The 20,774-nt window shown below is 37.4% G+C and overlaps 1 protein-coding gene across 1 annotated transcript; it reads left to right on the top strand.

Moving 5' to 3' along the window:
- Positions 1-222: 222 nt before the first annotated feature.
- Positions 223-2,602, top strand: LOC147524397 (uncharacterized). The gene is made up of 5 exons (XM_086574588.1): positions 223-987; positions 1,123-1,200; positions 1,309-1,494; positions 1,620-1,630; positions 1,813-2,602. The coding sequence occupies exons 1-5, from the start codon at positions 223-225 to the stop codon at positions 2,600-2,602; spliced, it is 1,830 nt and encodes a 609-aa protein (XP_086430714.1).
- Positions 2,603-20,774: the final 18,172 nt, after the last annotated feature.

Raw genomic sequence — 20,774 nt, 5'->3', positions numbered from 1 at the left:
GCTGAGCTTCAAAATGGAAAATCATGTGTGATAACAGTGGTATATGGATCAAATGACAGAGAGAGAAGGAGAGAGTTATGGAGGAAGTCGATTCAGTTTATCTTGCACGATACAAAAGCCTTGGCTTTGGGGGAGACTTTAACTCAATATTGAATGCAAGAACGAGTAGGAGGAGATGACACAAGGGCATATCATTTTCAAGATTTGCTTCACTGTGTAACAATGGCGGGGTTGGTGGATTTGAAGTATTTAGGGAATATCTTAACATGGAGTAATAAGCAAGATGTTAGGAAGTGGAGAAAACTGGACAGGGTAATGGGTAACGCTGAATGGATAAATGAGTTTGGAGATACAGAGGCAGCATTTTACAACCCAGGAGCAACCTTAGATCACTCATCCATGGTGGTGAAAGCAATAAGAAGTAGAGGTAAGACAAAAAAGTCCTTTCGATTTTTTAATTATTGGATTGATGAGGAAGGTTTCAATGAAGTGGTACAGGAAGCATGGAGGATACCAGTGGTTGGGAACCCAATGTACACGTTCATGAAGAAACTGAGGAATGTAAAACAAGCGTTGATCAATTGGAATAGAGACAAAGGGAAGGCTTGCACAAGGAAAAAAGAGGTTGAGAAAGAACTAGATGAGGTACAGACGCTGCTACAAGCTCAACCTATGAATGTAGAGTTCATCACAAAGGAAAGAGTGGTAACAAGAGAGTATATCACAGCGGCAATTCAGGAAGAGAAAGAATGTAAACAGAAATCCATAGAGCAGATCGTAACCCTTGGGGATAGCAACACGAAGTATTTTTTCAATACAGTAAAAGCAAGGAGAATGACCAATAAAATCACATGTCTGGCAGATCCACAGGGAAAGGTTATTGAAGATATTGAAGAGATTGGAGAGGAATGTCTGAAGTTTTATAAAGAATTATACAGCCCGACACAGATGGAAGATATGGATTTTACCATGATGAGTGACATTCAGGTAGAGCAAATCGATCAATTAACTCAAGCAGAGTTGATCAAGGAAATTACTTGAGATGAAATCATAGAATGTTTGGCCAATATAGACAATGACAAAGCTCCAGGAAGTGATGGTTTCTTGTCTTTATTCTTCTAGGCAGCCTGGAAGATTATTGGGGATGAATTTGTAAAAGCGGTGAAAAATTTCTTTCGTTCAGGCATGATGTTGCAAGAGGTGAACTCCACATGTATTACCTTAATACCAAAGATATAGAAACCGAGCTCTGTGGGTGATTATAGGCCCATTGCATGTTGCAATGTGATATACAAATGTATTACGAAGATTATGACGTGCAGAATGAAAGCATTTATGCCGCAGGTGATTTCTCTTAATCAGTCAGCATTTATTTCTGGAAGGAGTATTCAGGATAATATCCTGCTCTCGCATGAGTTGTTACACAACTATCATAGGGATAATGGGCCACCTAGATGTGCAGTGAAAATTGATCTAAGGAAAGCATATGATTCTGTAAGATGAGAGGCAGTCAGGTTTGCGTTAACTAGAATTGGGGTTCCTTTACAGTTTGTGAACTGGATTCAAAAATGCATTGAAATGCCAAGATATAGCATCATGATAAATGGTACACCTTCTAGATACTTCCAAGGTAAGCGAGGGATTCGACAAGGACCCAATGTCCCCATACCTTTTTGTCTTGGTGATTGAGTTTTTCACTCAAATGCTAAAAAGAAGCGTGGAGGAGGGAGAGTACAAGCTGCATTACAAATGCACAAATCCACAAATAACGCATTTATCATTTGCGGATGATTTAATTGCTTTTATGAACAGAGATTTACATACAGTGAGAACATTGAAGGAAACTTTGATACAATTCAAAATGTGCTCGGGATTACAAGTAAATTTACAGAAAAGTAACATGTTCTATGCGGGTATGGCTGCTACTAGAACTGCGCAAATGAGGAGCATCATTAAGTTTCAAATGGGAGAGCTGCCAGTGAGGTACCTCGGGCTGCCATTAATAACAACGAGATTGAAGTCTACAGACTGCTTGCCATTGATAAAGAGAGTTAGGAACAGGATACAAGCTTGGAAAGGTAGAGCTTTGTCTTACGCAGGGAGAGGGCAGCTGTTGAAGGTAGTAAACAATATGAGTATCTATTGGACGGCATCTTTTGTTCTTCCTCAGCAAACAGTAGATAATATCAATCAGTTATGTCGTAACTTTCTGTGGTCTGGGCCAGAATGTGCAACCTCCCATGCTCTTATCAGTTGGGAGAACTTGTGTGTACCTTATGCAGAAGGCGGACTTGGGATTCGATGTCTCAGAACAGCAAACACTACAGCGAACTTGAAGCATGTCTGGAATCTGGTAAGTGGAAAGAATACCTTGTGGGTGCAATGGATGGAAAGAAACTTGATAAAGGAGAAGAATTTTTGGCATTTAAAGATACCAAATGATTGCAGCTGGGTTTGGCGGAACATACTGAAGAATAGAAAAGAAGCAAAACTGATTGTGAAGCACCAAATCGGAGATGGAGTAGATACAAAATTCTGGTTGGACCCATGGCATCCCATGGGAATTCTCAAAGAACACCTTCCATCGCCAACTAATCTATGATTCAACGCGGTAATCTCAATGCCCCATTCTTGAATTTGGTTGAGAATGGGAAATGGAGCACTCCTTGGCATATACATGGCGACATTGTTATGAAAATGGAATCTTAAATCAAACCAGCAGAGGGAATGATCGTATACTCTGGACAGCATCACAAAAAGGGGATTTCAAATTAAGAGATACATATGAAACCATCAGAGACAACAAAACTGAAATAACATGGAAGCGAATTGTATGGTTCCCGAATAGAATCCCGCGTCATTCGTTCATAGCATGGATGACATTCAAACAAGGACTCAAGACGCTGGTAAAGATGAAAGAATGGAATCAAGTGCAAGATGATACTTGCGTGATATGTGGGAATGGAACAGAGACAGAGACGCACCTATTCTATGAATGTACATACTCACAGTTTGTGTGGAAGTATATTATGGAATTTGCAGGCTATCAAAGAGCGAGAGCAGCATCTTGGCAGCTAGAAATAGAGTGGGTGATGCAATCTTCATCAAGACAAGGATACAAACAAGATGCACTAAAGTTACTTTTAAATGGCTTCATTTATAATGTCTGGCAAGAAAGGAACAGGAGGATTTTTCAGAGCAAGCAAACAGTGGCAGAACAGGTAGGAAAAATCATTATTCGAGATGTCCAGAAAAAGCTGCAATCACTTAGCACAAAAATGCAAGAAGGGCTAGAGAGGAGCAGAGTTATGCAAATATGGAACATAGATGTAGGGACAAAACACATAGAGAGAAGGACTTGTCGCTGGGAGAAAGCAGGAGAAGGAGTGAATAATCTAAATACAGATGGAACTCTTCAAGGGAATCAAGGAGGATGGGCCGCAGCATTGAGAGATGAAAATGGGGATGTAATAGCGGCAGCACAAGGAAAAGCAGACTACAACCCAATTGACTTGATTGAGTTGCAAGGATTGGAACAGGGGACCGAGGTTAGGAGGAGTAAAGGGTGCAAGAAAATCAAGGCGAAAACCCGACTCTAAGGTTGTAGAGGCATACATGAAGAACAGAGGACAAAGATCCATGGCGAAAGCAAATCATATGATGGCAAAATGCAGGACTTGATAGGACAAATAGAGTTTTTTTTTTCCATTATTCATGTTTTTAGAGAGGCAAACAAATTAGCAGATATATTACCACCTGCTATACCTACAGTTAGCTACATAGAGTTTACTCTTAGTTCTTTTTCGGAAGATGTAAAAAAGATAGTATTTGATGATGCCACAGGCAAGCAGTACGTACGAATGTAACCAGGATACTTTTATATTTTCAATAAAATAGGGGTAAGGGACCTCTCAAAAACCCTGCTTGCCTTTCAAAAAAAAAAAAAAAAAAAGCTTGCGTTAAAAATAATGCAAAACACATGATTGAATGCACCTATATGTGAGCTTGCACTATAATGATTGCAAAATACCTGATTGATTGATTGATTGTAGAAAACTCATGTTCTTATTGCTTTTTTCGGAGACAGCCCTATTATGGAACTAATACCTCAAAAGATGTGTTATAGAGCCAAAAGAAGACAAATGGACCCTAAAAGAGACATCATGAAACAACTGGGAAATAGTGCTAAAAAGTCAAACTGTCAAAAGTCACCGGTCAACGTTCAAAGCCATAGTTAACGATAAAAGTGAACTCAGGGGCCCAAAAACTCAAAATCACAGGAAACACTCTAAGGCTTCCGTGATCAATGACTAAACCCTTTGTGAGACAAGGACTATGCCTATAAACCCTAGCCTTGATCATATAAGTTTGATCTAGGATGAACAACATCCAAACCCCATAACCCCACTTTATACACCGACAGAATGCACTTGACTAAATGCATCTACGTGGGAGTTTGCATTAGAATGAATGCAAAACACTTGATTGATTAAATGTATGCGAAACACTTGACTGAATACACTTACGTGTGAGCTTTCATTATAATGAATGCAAAACAATTGATTGATTGAATGAACGTACCAACAAGCGACATTGCGTTAGAAAGAATGCAAAACACATGATTGAATGCACCTACGTGTGAGCTTGCACTATAATGAATGCAAAACATCTGATTGATTGATTGATTGTAGAAAACTCATGTTCTTATCGCTTTTTCCGGATACAGCCCTATTCTAGAACTAATACCTCAATAGACGTGTTATAGAACGAAAAGAAGACAAAAGGACACTGAAAGAGACATCATGGAACAACTGGGAAATAGTGCCAAAAAGTCAAACTGTCAAAAGTCAACGGTCAACATTCAAAGCCACAGTCAACGATAAAAGTGAACTCAAGGGCCTAAAAACACAAAAGGACAAGAAACACTCCAAGGCATCAAGGATCAATGACTAAACCCTTTGTAAGACAAGGACTAAGCCTCTAAATCCTAAACCGTAGCCTTGATCATATAAGTTTGATCTAGGATGAACAACATCCAATCCCCATAACCCCACTTTATACACCGACAGAATGCAAAACACTTGACTAAATGCATCTACGTTGCAGTTTGCATTAGAATGAATGCAAAACACTTGATTGATCGAATGTATGCAAAACACTTGATTGAATGTACTTACGTGTGAGCTTGCATTATAATCAATGCAAAACAATTGACTGATTGAATGAACGTACCAACAAGCGAGCTTGCGTTAGAAAGAATGCAAAACACATGATGGAATGCACCTATGTGTGAGCTTGCACTCTAATTAATCCAAAACACCTGATTGATTGATTGATTGTAGAAAACTCATGTTCTTATCGCTTATTCAGGAAACAACCATATTCTGGAACTAATACTTCAAAAGACGTGTTATAAAGGCAAAAGAAGACAAAAGGACCCTGAAAGGGACATCATGGAGCAACTGGGAAATAGTGCAAAAAAGTCAAACTGTCAGAAGTTAACGGTCAACGATCAAAGCCATAGTCAACGATAAAAATGAAATCAAGGGCGCAAAAACACAAAAGGACAGGAAACACTCCAAGGCATCAAGGATCACTGACTAAAACCTTTGTAAGACAAGGACTACGCCTCCAAACCCTAAACCCTAGCCTTGATCATATAAGTTTGATCTAGGATTCACAACTTCCAAACCCATAACCCCACTTTATACACTGACAGAATGCAAAACACTTGGCTAAATGCATCTACGTGGGAGTTTGCATAAGAACGAATGCAAAACACTTGATTGATTGAATGTATGCGGAACACTTGATTGTATACACTTACGTGTGAGCTTGCATTATAATCAATGCAAAACAATTGATTGATTGAATGAACGTACCAATAAGCGAGCTTACGTTAGAAAGAATGCAAAACACATGATTGAATGCACCAACGTGTGAGCTTGCACTATAATGAATTCAAAACACCTGATTGAATGCACCTACGTGTGAGCTTGCACTATAATGAATGCAAAAGACCTGATTGATTGATTGAATGTAGAAAACTCATGTTCTTATCACTTTTTCTGGATACATCCCTATTCTGGAACTAATACCTCAAAAGACGTGTTATAGAGCCAAAATAAGACAAAAAGACCCTTAAAGGGACATCATGGAACAACTAAGAAATAGTGCACAAAAGTCAAACTGTCAAAAGTCAACGGTTAACGATCAAAGCCATAGTCAACGATAAAAGTGAACTCAAGAGCCCAAACACACAAAAGGACATGAAACACTCTAAGGCATCAAGGATCAATGACTAAACCCTTTGTAAGACAAGGACTAAGCCTCTAAACCCTAAACCCTAGCGTTGATCATATAATATTGATATAGGATGGCTATTTTGCAGGAAGGTAGGATTTGTTAAGGAAAGAACATACAGTTGTTAATGGGGACCTCTAAGGGGAGATTTTAAACCTTATGGGTATTATCATCTTTTACCAAAATATTAGGAAAACATGAAAAAAACTCATGAGCTTAGGTCTGTAATAGCTTCGAACCCTAGCACACCACCTAGGGTAGGAAACTACAATGATGATTCTGAGCATGAATTTGAATCATCTGATGAGGAGGGTGATATAGAACTACTCAGGACTGCACTTTTAAAGAAATATGGAGTCAACTCTTTAGAAAGACTCAGGCGAAGGCTAGATAACGATGGGCCATTGCCTGACGAAGATCCACAAGTACGTATTCAGTTTGAAGCAAACGCGTTGAGCGGTACCGAAATACAAAAAGGATCAAAAAGGCTTCTCTCAAGGGCCAAGCCGTGGAGACCCAAAAAAGAAAACTTGAAAGGAAAGGAAGCTAAGGACACGGAAGTGGGAAGTAAGGCTCTCTAGGCAGCCAAGATATGTTTCAAAAACTTCAACAAGAGGTTGAGGGCTATTATAAGGAAGGGAGAAAGAGAGGAGGCGAAGGAACTAGCTCAGAACAAACACCGAAAACATAGGATCTGCAAAAAGAAAGAAGTAAATAGAGACCGTTGAGCATGATGGGAATGTTCAAATCCGGGGTAATGGAACAAAAATACTAAAAGTACTTGGGCAGAGGGTGATAGGTAAAGGATCGGCAGGAAAAGAAGAACTGAGCTTTATTCCTCCGACTATAGTTAATGGAAAACACGCGATCCATGTGCGAGCTCTCGGTTTACCGCATTCAATAAAAAAAATTGAAAATCTGGTGGTGGGTTCATTTGTAGGTAAAAGAATGAATTACAACTATGTAAAGGAGATGGTTAGTCGAACTTGGAGGGTAAAGAAATTTAAAATGAAGCCTTATGCGCAGACACCATGTTTACCTTTCGGTTTGAGAAAGATGAAGATCGTAAAAGCGGTGTTGGACATTGGATCTTTTCATATTGCCCGAAAATGTTTGTAGTGAGGCCTTGGAGACTTTTGTGGAGGTTTTGAAACAAGGGAATTAAGAACAATACCAATATGGGTAGTTGTAAAAGGGTTACCAATGGAAATGTGGAACGAGGGATTTAGTCAAATTAGGAAGTCACGATTAGGAGTACCAATGTTCACGCATCGACTTACTGAAAATATGGCGAGAACATCGTATGCAAGAGTGTGCATAGAGATTAATCACGAAGTGCAAATACCCAAAAAGCATCCCGGTGGTGTTAGACTAAAGAATAGCGTATAATATTGAGTTTGAATACAACCGGAAGCCTCCATGTTGTATTGAATGTCGTATTCGGCACACTGCTTGACCGAGTTGCCCAAAGAAGCCGAAAAGCGTAAGAAGCTAGGAAATCGGTTTGGGCTGAAGAAGAATAACAAGAAAGATGGGGAACACAAAGGATTGGGAGCTGAGGATGAACAAAAGAAGGTCAGAAGAACAGAAGAAAAAAGCTACCGAACCAAGAATACAAGAGGTCCAAGAGATACACGACATCACGTAAGAGAAAGAATGGGAAGTTCAACAAAAATCACACCAGAAATCAAGGAGTAATGAAAGCATGAAGAACAAAGAGGGAAAAGAAGTAATGGAGACAGATAGTAACAAAGGGAATAGTGAACGAGGGGAACAAAGATATGAAGCAAAGAGAGAACAAGAATTTCAAAGGAGGATTCATATGCTTAAACATGGAGACAACAGGTTTAAACACCTTCTTGATGACACTGAAGATGGAAATGGTATAGCAGAACCTAGGGAATGGATACAAACAGAGTCCAGCAGCAGCAGTGGAAAGGAGAGTGGGAATAACAAAGAAAGGGCTATTCAGAGTCCTTTGACTCAACTACTAACAGATTTATGATAAACCTCGCATGCTGGAACGTTCGGGGTTTTAACAAAGCATTCAAACAAGTGGAGGTAAGAGAAATGGTGAGAAAGTTTGAAGTAGATTTGATGGGTATTGTTGAAACAAGAGTTAAGAATAAGAATCAAGACAGAATTTTTAACAGAACTTTTACAGATTGGCAAATGGAGGGAAATGATAATGGGAATAATGTGAGTAACATATGGGTATCTTTGAACCCGAGGGTATGTGAAGCTAGGCTGAAACAGAAAATCGGGCAACAGATTACGATGGAAGTGGCAACTATATCGGGGAGGAGTTCATTGCTACAAATGGTGTATGGTAGCAATGACATGGGCACAAGAAGGAACCTTTGGAGAAACATCATAGACCTATCTTGTACTATACGAAGCCGTGGATTATATTGGGGATTTCAACTCAATTTTAAATGCCGAGAGAAGATAGGAGGAGCGAGAGACAAGAATGTATCATTTTGCGGATCTTCTAGAATGTGTGGATGCCGCAGGATCCGGTGGACATCAAAAGTAAAGGAAACTATCTAACATGGAATAATAAGCAAGATAACATAATCGGTTTACAAATTGGATCGAAGTTATGGCCAATCGCGGAATGGATAGGAGCATATAGGGATCATGAGGCAGAGTTTAAGAATCCAGAGTCGCTTTGATCATTCAACCATGGTAGTTACGACTATAGCTCAACGAAATCGAAGCAAAAAGCGTTTGATTCTTTAACTTCGGTATAATGAGAGAGGTTTTATGAACACAAGAGAGGAAGCCCGAAGAGTCCAACCAGGGCAATCCGATGTTCATCTTCATGAAAAAGTTAAAATCGACAAAGGCAAAGACCGATCATGATGGAACGAGTGAAAGAATAGGGAATGTGGTCAACGAGTCATGGAAACTAAAGGCAGCAATGGATCGATACGCATCAAACTACAAGCACACGGCCGGTAGATAGGGATCTGATTAGAAAAGAAAGGGAAGCTATAACAATGCATGTGCAAGCAATTAACTCAAAGGAGAACATGTTCAGGCAAAAGTCGAAAGATCAGGTGATAGTATTGGGAGACAATAATACTAAGTATTTCTTCAAGTCCATGCAAGCAAGAAGAATTGTTAATAAAATCTCGTGTTTGAAAGATGAAGCTGGAAATGTAATACAAGACTCGAGAGCTATAGGAGATGAGTGTGTGAACTTTTATGAAGCACTTTACAGCCCTCCTAACATGCCAGCAGTGGATTTCAGTGTATACCAAGGTATGGAACCAAGGCAGCAGCTTGATGTGATAGATAGTGGAAAATTACAGCAAGATGTGACAAGGGATGAAATCATAGAGGCTCTTGCGAACATAGGCAATGATAAATCACCGGGAAGCGATGGCTTCTCTTCGTTCTTGTACAAATGTTCTTGGAGAGTTATTAGAGAAGACTTCATAAGAGCAGCAAGGAACTTCTTTCACTCAAATCAGATGCTAAAAGAGGTAAATTCCACATGTATTACTCTCATCCCCAAAATTCATATTCCTACTTCTCTAGGAGATTATAGACCTATAGCTTGCTGTGGAGTGATGTATAAGTGTATCACGAAGGTCATGACAAAAAGAATGAAAATTTTTATGCCGAAAGTTGTTAACGATAACCAATCAGCCTTTATCACCCGAAGGAGTATACAAGATAATATTCGTTATCTCACGAAATCATGCATAACTATCATCGTGATCAAACTCCGCCAAGATGTGCTGTAAAAGTGGATTTAAGAAAGGCTTATGACTCAGTTAGATGGGAAGCAGTGGAATTTGCTATGAAACGAGTGGGAATGCCAGATAGGTTTATTACATGGGTTAAAGTTTATGTAGAAACAGCATCGTATTCTATCATGATTAATGGCTCCTCCTACGGGTATTTCAGAGGGAAACAAGGGATAAGACAGGGTGACCCCATATCACCATATCTCTTTGTTTTGGTTATGGATTTGTTCTCAAAGATTATGCTTCATAGTGTAAGGAGTGGAAAATACAAACTACATCATAAGTGCATAGATCCAGTTATCACGCATTTGTCATTTGCAGATGATCTTATGGCTTTTTTGTATGGGGATGTACAAAGTGCTACAGCACTTAAGCAAAACTTGGATACTTTCAGGAGGGTGTCAGGGCTAGAGGTTAACGTACAAAAGAGCAGCATATTTCTTGCAGGAGTGGATGATAACACAAGCAATGAGATGGAGCAAGTATTACAATTTCAAAGAGGTGAGCTGCCAGTGAAATACCTGGGATTACCCTTGATTACGACAATGTTAAAATCGACTGATTGTAATCCTTTGATCCTTAAAGTGACCAAGAGAATTCAAAGCTGGAAGGGGAAGTTACTTTCATACGCAGGAAGATTACAGTTGATTAAGGCAAAGTTAAAATAACTTGAGTGTTCATCGGTGACATCCTTCACAATTCCACGTAAAACTATAGATGATATCAACAGATTATGCCGAATTTCCTATGGAAGGGGCAGATTGTACACAAGCACATGCACCGATTGGGTGGGATGATGTCCGCTATCCTTATGAGGAGGGAGAACTGAATCGAAACTTAGGAAAGGTTAATCAAGCGGCTACAATGAGGCAAATGAAGATTGTAACAAAGAAAGAAAACTTATGGGTTACTTGGATATATAAGAACTTAGTAAAAGATAGAAGTTTTGGCTGATGAAAATACCACAAGACTGTTCATGGAGTCGGGCGGAATATACTCAAAGAAAGAAAGGAGGCAAAAATGATATTGTTATACACCAAATCGGAGATGGAAATGACACAAGTTTTGGAATGACCCTTGGTACTCTCTTCGATATCTGGGTCAAAGTTCCCACAATCCCTATTATATAATAGCACATGCCATATCCAAAACAAGGTAGCTGATTTTATAGAGGAAGGGAAATGGAGTATTCCACGCCATTACATACGTCCATGTCGAGAGTTTACGGGAGATCGAGAAGATTGAAATAATGGGGCAAGAAGACAAGGTAGTTTGGACATCGCCAAGTCATGGTGAGTATAGCATGAAAGAGACATATGAGAGTGTGAGAAGTATAAGGCCAATTGCTATGGAGTAAGCTGGTCCGGTATTCAAATAGAATCTAGCCATTTCCTTCATCAGTTGCATGGCTCTAAGTAATGGACTCAAGACGCTGCAGAAATTGAAAGTGTGGAAGAAAGTGCAAACTGATACTTGTGTGTTGTGTTGGCAAGGCATAGAAACAGAGCACCACCTGTTTCACAGATGCAACTTCGCAAACACTGTTTGGAGTCGTCTTCTTCAGAGAATGGGATTCACTCGAGTAGCAGCTCTGACATGGGAAGAAGAGGTTCAATGGGTGGAAACAGAGACACGAGGTAAAGGATGTATTCAAGATTCTTATTGACTTGTCTGGAATGCCTACATGTATTGGATTTGGAAGTCAAGAAATGACCGTATCTTCCAAAATAAAAACGCAGATGCACAGCAGGTGGTGGATGCAGTGATTAGCAATACAAGAACAAAACTTATGGGAATGAACATTAAAATGACGCAAGGGCCTGATGCTCAACTATTCATGGATAAGTGGAATATACAAGTGGGAGAGAAGAAAGAAACACGAGAGTACTGCAAGTGGGTAAGAGTAGCTGTGGAGATATACAATCTAAACACTGATGGGACTCTACAAGGAACTGAGGGGGGGGCTGGGCAGCAGTGATAAGAAATGACCAGGGTGAAGTAATAGCAGCGAGTAATGGCAGCACACACTTGAAAAGCATTGCACTGATCGAGTTGCAGGCAGTAGAGCAAGGTTTAAAGATGGCAGTCAGGAAAGGCATCAAAAAGATCGAGGTACAAACGGATTCATCCAATGTTATCTCCTTCTTGAACGGCAACAACAAGTATCCATGGATGGCAGAGAAACTCATTCAAAGTATACAAGCTTTGAAACTAGAGTTAGAACATTTTAATATCTTTCATGTTTTTAGGGAGACCAACAGACTAGCTGATGTGCTGGCACAAAACATTCCTACTGTTAGATACATAGAGCTAGTCCCTAGTTCCTTTTCGGAGGATGTAAAGAAAATTATTTTTGAAGATGCGAGTGGAAAGCAATATGTAAGGATGTAACAAGCTATTTATTTATTTTATGAAAAGGGGTAGGGGACCTCTCTAAAAACCTCGCTTACTGATAAAAAAAAAAAAAAAAAAAAAAAAAAAAAAAAGGTAGGATTTGTTAATATGGTATGCAGGGGACGTAAATATCCTACCCTAAAACGACGTGATGGCTTAAAGGTAAGGTGTATCAAACTCATATTTAATTAAGTTATTATATGTGTATTAAATAAGTGGAATGTAAGTGGTATTTATATTGTGAGTTAATTTGGAAAATGGGAATGATGAGTACACTTATATGAGTTTCTTGGAAATGTATATTGGGATTGAAATCTTACTTGGGAAGAAACTACATGTCGTTTTTGAGAAAACGGAACTAATTTGTCTTCCAAGTTGAAATGATTAAAATAGATTTTATTGGTGAATGAAGAGTTGTTCTTTCGGTTTTAATTTGATCTCATTTTTTCTATATCGTGTTTAGTAATGGGTTATTAGGGTTTCGTTTCATCCTGGGTTTTCAGAAGATGGAATAGGTTGAGGATAGTTCCCTATTTTAATTTTCTAGAAATTTGGGGTGTGACAAACTTGCTAACCAAGTTACCTTTTTCATATTAAGTTCTTCATGTTTTTCATACCAAAACAACTTTTATTTCCATGTTTTCATTATCAAAACATTAATAGCTAGTTTTCAACATCATTATACATCAAAAACCATCAGAAAAACAATAGAGGAATCAAGAAAAAAAATGGGGTTTTGTCCATCACCATTCTTCCCACATAGATTTAAAATGAACAACTTCAAACCCCAATACCCCACGATTTACAACATTCAAATGGGGCCATGGATTTACTGATATGAGAAGAATAGTGAATCAAAGGGGGAGTATCTCTCTCTTTTTCTAAAATTGCTCAACTTGTTTTTCTTAATTTTTAGTTTTTTTCCTGTTGGATCTTACTGATATGTTTTGTTTATGATTTCAGGTCTTAATCCAAATTGAAAACAACTTTGGAAAGCAACTGGAGGAAACCGGTCAAAAGCGGTTGGAGCACCGACCGTGACCGCCCACGCCCGACTCGTGCCCGCCCGGTCCGACCAACGACCGACCCCTTTACCTTGCTGAACCAATACAAATCCTTTGCTCAGATTGAAGGCTTTGTAGTGTATACTTTTCTGCTTAACTCGTATTTGCTTAAATGTTAATGATGTAATACTAGATAGATTTCCAATATTTAGAGGTCTTCACATTCAAAAATATAAAAAAAATAATAATAATAGAAATAAACAAAAAAAAAATCAAAACAACTTAATTTATTGTCATTAGTAGATAAAGTTTAAAGTTTTTTAGAAAATTTCATCTTTTGTTTTTATCATTATTAATTAGGATAATATCAACTTGGTTAAAGATAAAGATTAAGATAATATCAACTTGCTTAAACATAAGGTTTAGGATAATATCAAGCTCAAATTTAAAATAGGAAGTATTTGTCTTTTGGTTTAAGTTTTTAAACTTACCAAAGTGTTGAATATTTGATTAACTTGGGACATTTGAATACGCGAGGCGAGTAGTGCAACAATACGCTCGCGCATTACAAATCAACTTGGAAATTAAAAATTCAATCTTTGACATTTCTTGTTATATTTTCATAATCACATAGTTGATAGTTAAATAACGTTTAGTTAAGTTTTTTAAACGTAGTTACTTTTTGCTTTGCATTTCTGTTAATTGAGCCTACGAAGGCAAATTTGGAAACCAATACCTTTGCCACCTTTTCAACCCAGAATGTGGGTTTAGTTTAGAAATTTTGTAACCAAAATAATGTAAAGCTTGGAAGGTAGGTTTGATGTATCGAGACACCCAACACTCGGTCAAACCCCACCACGTCACCTCCATACCCAAGTACGTGTACGCACACTTGGGAGGTAATTTCTTTACCTCCTCGTAACTCCCAATCAAGAATACTTGGTTGTTTACAAAAGCATACTTGCATGACTTTGTGTTAAAATTCAGTATTGTATTTACTTGACGCGCTTAAGGCTAAACCCGAGCCATACAATAACAACAAGTGGGACTAATCCTCACTTTAATTAAACGGACATTGCGTGATTCAAATGCTACATTGACTAAAAAAAAATTTTAAATCAACCAAGTAGAGCCAATCTAGTCATGTCCACAGGACAAACATTTAGCACGAAGATTGAGAGTGGAAAACTACCAGATTCCAGTGGACCAACTACCTTACTCACTCCCCTCCCTCATTTCATTACGAGTGAAATTCTTGGTAGCACCCCATGTTGTGAAGTAGTGATCTTCCCTCTTGAAGCGTGTAGAGCCCCAAAACCTAGTTTTATGCATAAAATATCCGATTTGAATAGGGAATAACATTAAATCTACACACTTTCAATGTTTTTATATACAAATTCAAAAAAATGAATTTCTACTATTTGTGCATCATCCTTGTTTGAGAATCCATGGCTTATCAATATGCATCGCAATCGTCATGGAATTACAATGCAAACCCAGAACCTTGTTCTTATTGTGGTAGTCCGTATCATTGGGCGTCTCAATGTACGTCATATACCGAGTTCGAGCCTCCTATGGAATATTCTTACGATTACGAACCTCAATTTTCAAATTTCCCTAGTACCTAATACACTCAAAAGTTTTATAATCATGCAAACAATTCATAGAGTTCAGACACAAATAGTCAACCATCATTCACACCTACACCTGGTCAGTTAGAATATTGGTTCACTAACTGTCTATTACCATTCACATCACCATCCATGTCAAATTCGTATTCCACTCCACCATCTATCACATAACAACTTTACCAGGTAATGGCCGAGCAAATAATACAAATACAACAAATAGCAAAGACCTGTTTTCTCCAATCCATTTTAATTGATACCACATCTGAGACTAATATTCTCCCCACCAATCCAGAACCAAAGCAATAAGAGAAACAAGGTGTTACTATAGCATATCCAATTGCTAAAGCTCATCCTGATATTTATGACAAATTAAAACCACATCACCATCCACCTGACTATCGTGTGAATTCCATATCTAATGATGATGATTACATGCATGAAGTTGTCGTTTCTCTCACTTGTCCTAGTACATCATCACCTATGCAAGAGAATACTCCGATAGAAGAAACTCTAGAACCTGTGTTGGAAACTAACTCGACACACTTAGACAATGATAAAGAGGATAAAGAAAATTGAGTGCCTGAGAAGGAGAAAATAAAATCTATGGTGGAAAGTGGATCCCAATTTAGTTTGGTCATTAAAGACTTATCGATGGAACAAATTTGTGACATCCTTACTATTGCAGATATGAACCACAATCTTGTGGATACGCCAAAACTAAATGAAGAGTTATTTGAGTCCTCGAGATCGTATGAAGAGCAACCAACCATCACCATTACAATTTAACACCTCTTGAAAGCTAACCATCATTCATAAAAAATCAACCAATTTCTGGAGACTGCACCACTAAACCATTTCAAAGAAACCTCAAATTCGCACTTAAGCCAATTGTATTTGATATCCTTCTTAATTTACTAAACCTTCCCAATAAAGAGACGTTGCCCAATATACCGACTCACGAGTCTATCATTCCAGTTGATAAGAACCCCATTTTGATTGAAGTGCTCAAAAAATAGGAAACAAAATCTATGGAAGAATGTGAATTCTTGAGAGCATACGATGATCCCTTTATTCAAGTGGTTGAAAAGCCGAGTTTGTCATATTTCGCATCATCTGAGCTTCATGAAGGAAAACTACTACCACACTCACACTCTCTTAGACAATTCAAACGTGACTGGTTATTGCATAAGTTCCATGATGGGTTATATAAGCTTTCTCTTATCATTCAGTATCTTGCACTCTAAATGCATTATTTCATTCTGTTTGGGGGTAAATGCTTTAATATTTTTCTATAAAGATCCCCAACTATTTAGACTATTAGTATGTAGTTAACAACATATCATCCATATTATGCATAATCTTGCGGAATCTGACTTAAATGACCCCACATATAGTCATGAATGTCTGACTATAAAGGATTCATATTATGTTTTCTCAATGCATTCCATGGGAATGCATCCTTGGTAACAGGACCCTTCTCTTGGAGTGAGTGATTGTAAGTGTTGGAGCCTTAGTCCACATATATCTCGCGCATTCTAGTATCTATAACATTTTTTACTCGTAGTTTGAGTAGTATTACTCTATGAAGTAAGTATACTATTTTTCATTTCTTTCTTTTACACTTCTTTTTTCAAAAATGTTTGTTTTTCCCCGTTCTCATAATAGAAGTTTCTCGATACAACAATAGTTATATGATTTTCTAAAAACACGGGCAATGGATTCCACCTAGACCAACCCTTAGAAGTACGCAATCGCCATTCTTCACGCAATCGCCATTCTTCTAAGGGCGGTTTGAGGATCAATTATGTGTTACTAAGGGTCGCCCATATCACTATGATATTCGTACGAGACATCTTATATCTTGCATAGTAAATCCCCCAACACACATAACTGAAGCCACAGTCTGACTAGATTGGGTTCAATAAAGAGTCGACACAAAAGTTGTCTAAGATCACATGTTATGGTAATTTGTTTTCAAACTTAGCTTAGAAATCACTGCTTTTGTACGAGTTATTTGTAATAACATCTCTACATAGTTTTTAAAACTTGAGGATATAAAAAAATGAAAATCTTACATCCCAAAGTAACCAAAATGATACTAGATAAACGTATGATTTTATTCTCTTGTAGAAACCCTCTATATGGTTAGAGATACATTTAGATTGAGAAAAATATTCTTTTAAAAAAAAAACACATTTCATATGTGTATGTATAGATAGTTGTTTACATGCTTTACATTAAGCACTTTTTATTTCTTAAACCTGTTAGTATAATAATAATCATGTATTAATGTTTAGTGTTTGGTATATGAGTAGAAGATAATACATATACATCATGCCACCATTTCTCCACTACATCTATTTTCAAAAATACAAAAACCAAAAATTTCATAGTAGAATAATTACGTAACTTACTATTTAGATAAACCATGTATTTCTTGTTCTATATCCAGCAACCCACGCTCCAAATTTGTTTGGGGGTGATATATTTTTCATGAGGAACAGAGTACTGGTGTAATGCCGTTTTTGCTCATGTTCCAATGGTTCTTTATTTCTTCATACTTTGAAGACAAAACATATTTCTGTTTGGGGGTGGTATAGTAACATTCTGCAAAAACTAGGGATTTCTTATATTAGGTATATTAGTATATTTCTTTCTTTCTTAAAACATTTTTGAAAAGACCAAAAATAGTTTTCTATTTATTACTAAAAGTCTTGTTTCCTTTTTCTATAATGAATACATGGTCTAGAAGTCTCATTATAGCAATAGAGTAAGGATTCGTTCTTCAAACTTAGACTAATATACGTACAATAGTTTTTGTATATTTTCATGAATGGCATGCATAAGCATTTGATTGTATATAGTAGTAAGTTTCTAAGACAAAGGTTAGAACAATTAAGTTCCATATCATGTAAGAATCTAGCTAAAAGCCTCATCTATAAGTTTATTGAGTGATGACACAAAGGATGTCCAGATAGAAAGACCACACGTCCATTTGCTTGATCACCACGCCATATCCTATGAGAGAATTTAGGCCTTTTTTGGATCGATATAGCCAAATAAATGTTAAAAAACCTAAAAAGGTATTTTTCCTCTAGTTACCGCTTTTTGAGTCTTCAAAAACTTCTAAAACCTTTTTTATTATTCACTATCAATCCCTCACCCGTTACAACACATAATGAAAAGTTTACCCAGCTGACGAGTTGAGAATTAGATGAACGGTAAAAAAAGAAGAGAAGACCTTGTACAAAAATAGAACATTTAGTTTCTTCGAAAAGAAAAGAAAAGAAAAGAAAATAAAGATTCAAATAAAAAATCAAAACTCCCAAAAATTTTAAAATCAAATGGAGTCGATTTCAAAAGAAACAAAAGCAAAGTTAGAACTCCTAAAAATTAAACTTCATATGGAGTCACAAAGCCAAAGCGCTAAAGAATGAATCAAAAATTTGGAAGCAAAGAACAAAACGAGGTTCTTCTCTAGTTACAAATATATTGAAGACCCAATTTCTTAACTTATCAGAGTTTGGTTTCCCTTCCTTTTTATTTCTAAACCACGACCTTAGCCCCGTAACTCCTAATAAAAGACATATAGCTCAACTAGGAATAGGATGGTGTGATAGTAAGTGGCAAGTGTGATCAATCGACCCCGATTTTCTTTGGACGTCATTCGTGTATGTGAGGAATATAAGTGCCTTTTGCACTTGAGAGTGCGAAACTTGAGTGAATCTATCAGAGAGTTTGTGTTTTAACATATCCCTGTAAGAACCTAATAGGGTTATATACTAAAAGCATTACTTTTGTATTAACTCTAATTCTTCATATTTTGAATGAGAATTATATGGGCAAATGTTATGCATATTATATATGTTATTAGTTATATGCATGTGTCTAATACTTTATGTTGTAGATGATATGGTGTGTGGTGACACACAGAAGATCATATCATCAATACCTTATAAAGTATAAGTAAACGTTCACAACCTAAATGAATTTGGGCAAACCATTGGTATGGTTATAGTATAATCTGGTTTTAGTCTATCTTGACTATAGGATTACACTAGTACACTTTGTGTGTATTGAATAGGACCAAGTGAGGTTGTTTCTCTTTATGCTAACTATATAAGAGAACAAACACCTCTGTTATTATAGATGCTTGTCCTCTGAATCCGGATATAATAACGGGCACTTATGTGCATTGTACATTGCTTTAAATCATCAATTAGTGAGATTCATTTGTGAATCAACAAACTCGATGGATTGGGTAATGACATTGTATATAAGGTGTGTTGTTGATTATAGAAGGAATCCGTGACCTGCAGGAAGTCGGGTTGATGATGTCCCCTTGAGGAGCTTAAAAATATTATCATGTAAACCCTGCAGGTGGAATTATTCCGACATGATAATGAAGTTGAGTGGTACTACTCAAAGACATAAGAAGTTGATTAATGTAGTTGTTAGTAACTTGATTTAATCAACGGACATTCGATATCTTAAACACGGGGAGATCCACAAGCATATAATATGGAGCCCATAAACATAACACGTAATTTGGGATTAGGGTGGTAGTGCAACAATGGCCTTTAGTGGAATAAGTCATTTGTTGACGGACTTGGGCCGTGTGTTCTGGGCGAACATGGGAAGCCCAAGCCCGTCAGGAGGCCCAACCCTAATTTCTTGTCATGGTCCCTATTGCAGCCTATAAATAGAAACCTTTCTCTCCTGGCCAAAATTCACTATTCATCTAGATTGAAAAGAGAGGCAAGGAAAGATAAATCCAAAATCGGTTCTAGCTTTGTCAGAAAGAAGGGGGTTGGTAGATCGTTGCCCACACAATGTCAAATATGTTGAAAGGAATACAACAGAAGATCAAGAGGTGGTTGCTAATTTCATAGCTTTTGGATTCTCAGAGATATCAAGAAGTTGATCTAAAAGGTAAATTTCTAACCAAACCGTGACACCCCTTATTCCGTTACGCGTGGGTGTTTCGTGGTTCGTAGTAAATTATTCGGCAAAACCATAACGGTTCCTACAGAACCCACCTTAAGCATACTCTCCAAAAAAATTGAAACAACTCTGCTTTTGCATTTCATTGGTCACATTTGCGCATTTATATTTGGATAATTAAATTACTATACATATGTTATCCTAAGTTCAAAGGAGCTTGTCTTTATTCTCCGCTAACGAGATGTATAGACTTCTGAGATTAAATAAGGAGACAAGACTCTCTGTACTAGATAGAGGAAGTTTGTGAATACCTTCTCTGGAAAACTCTCACGAGGCTTAAGCTCGTCCACTAGGGAATTCCTAGTCATTTAAGGCCTTGTTGCATATGATCAATGCAGTCGCACTCTGTGAAACAAGATTAGTATAATAACACATATTTGACTTCTTCTGTTTTATTTCTTACCTTTGCTTGAGGACAACCAAAATGTTATTTGGGGGTAGTTGATTAGTCCCCAAATATAAGTTTTTATCCTCTTATAATACTTCAATTATGTCAAATTATATAATTAATAATGTATAAAACTCATGTTCTTATCGTTTTTTCATGATACAAGCCTATTCTTGACCAAATACCTCAAATGACATGATCTAGAGCCAAGAAAAGCCTAAAAGGGACCTTAAGGGACAACTGAGAAAAAGTGTCAAAAAGTCTATGGTCAAAGTCAAAGTTAACGGCCAAA

This window comes from Coptis chinensis, chromosome 1 (genome assembly GCF_015680905.1).
Source record: "Coptis chinensis isolate HL-2020 chromosome 1, ASM1568090v1, whole genome shotgun sequence".
In the NCBI taxonomy this organism is placed as follows: Eukaryota; Viridiplantae; Streptophyta; class Magnoliopsida; order Ranunculales; family Ranunculaceae; genus Coptis; species Coptis chinensis.
Note: the sequence above shows the minus strand (reverse complement) of the source record. Positions and strands in the feature narration are given on the sequence as shown.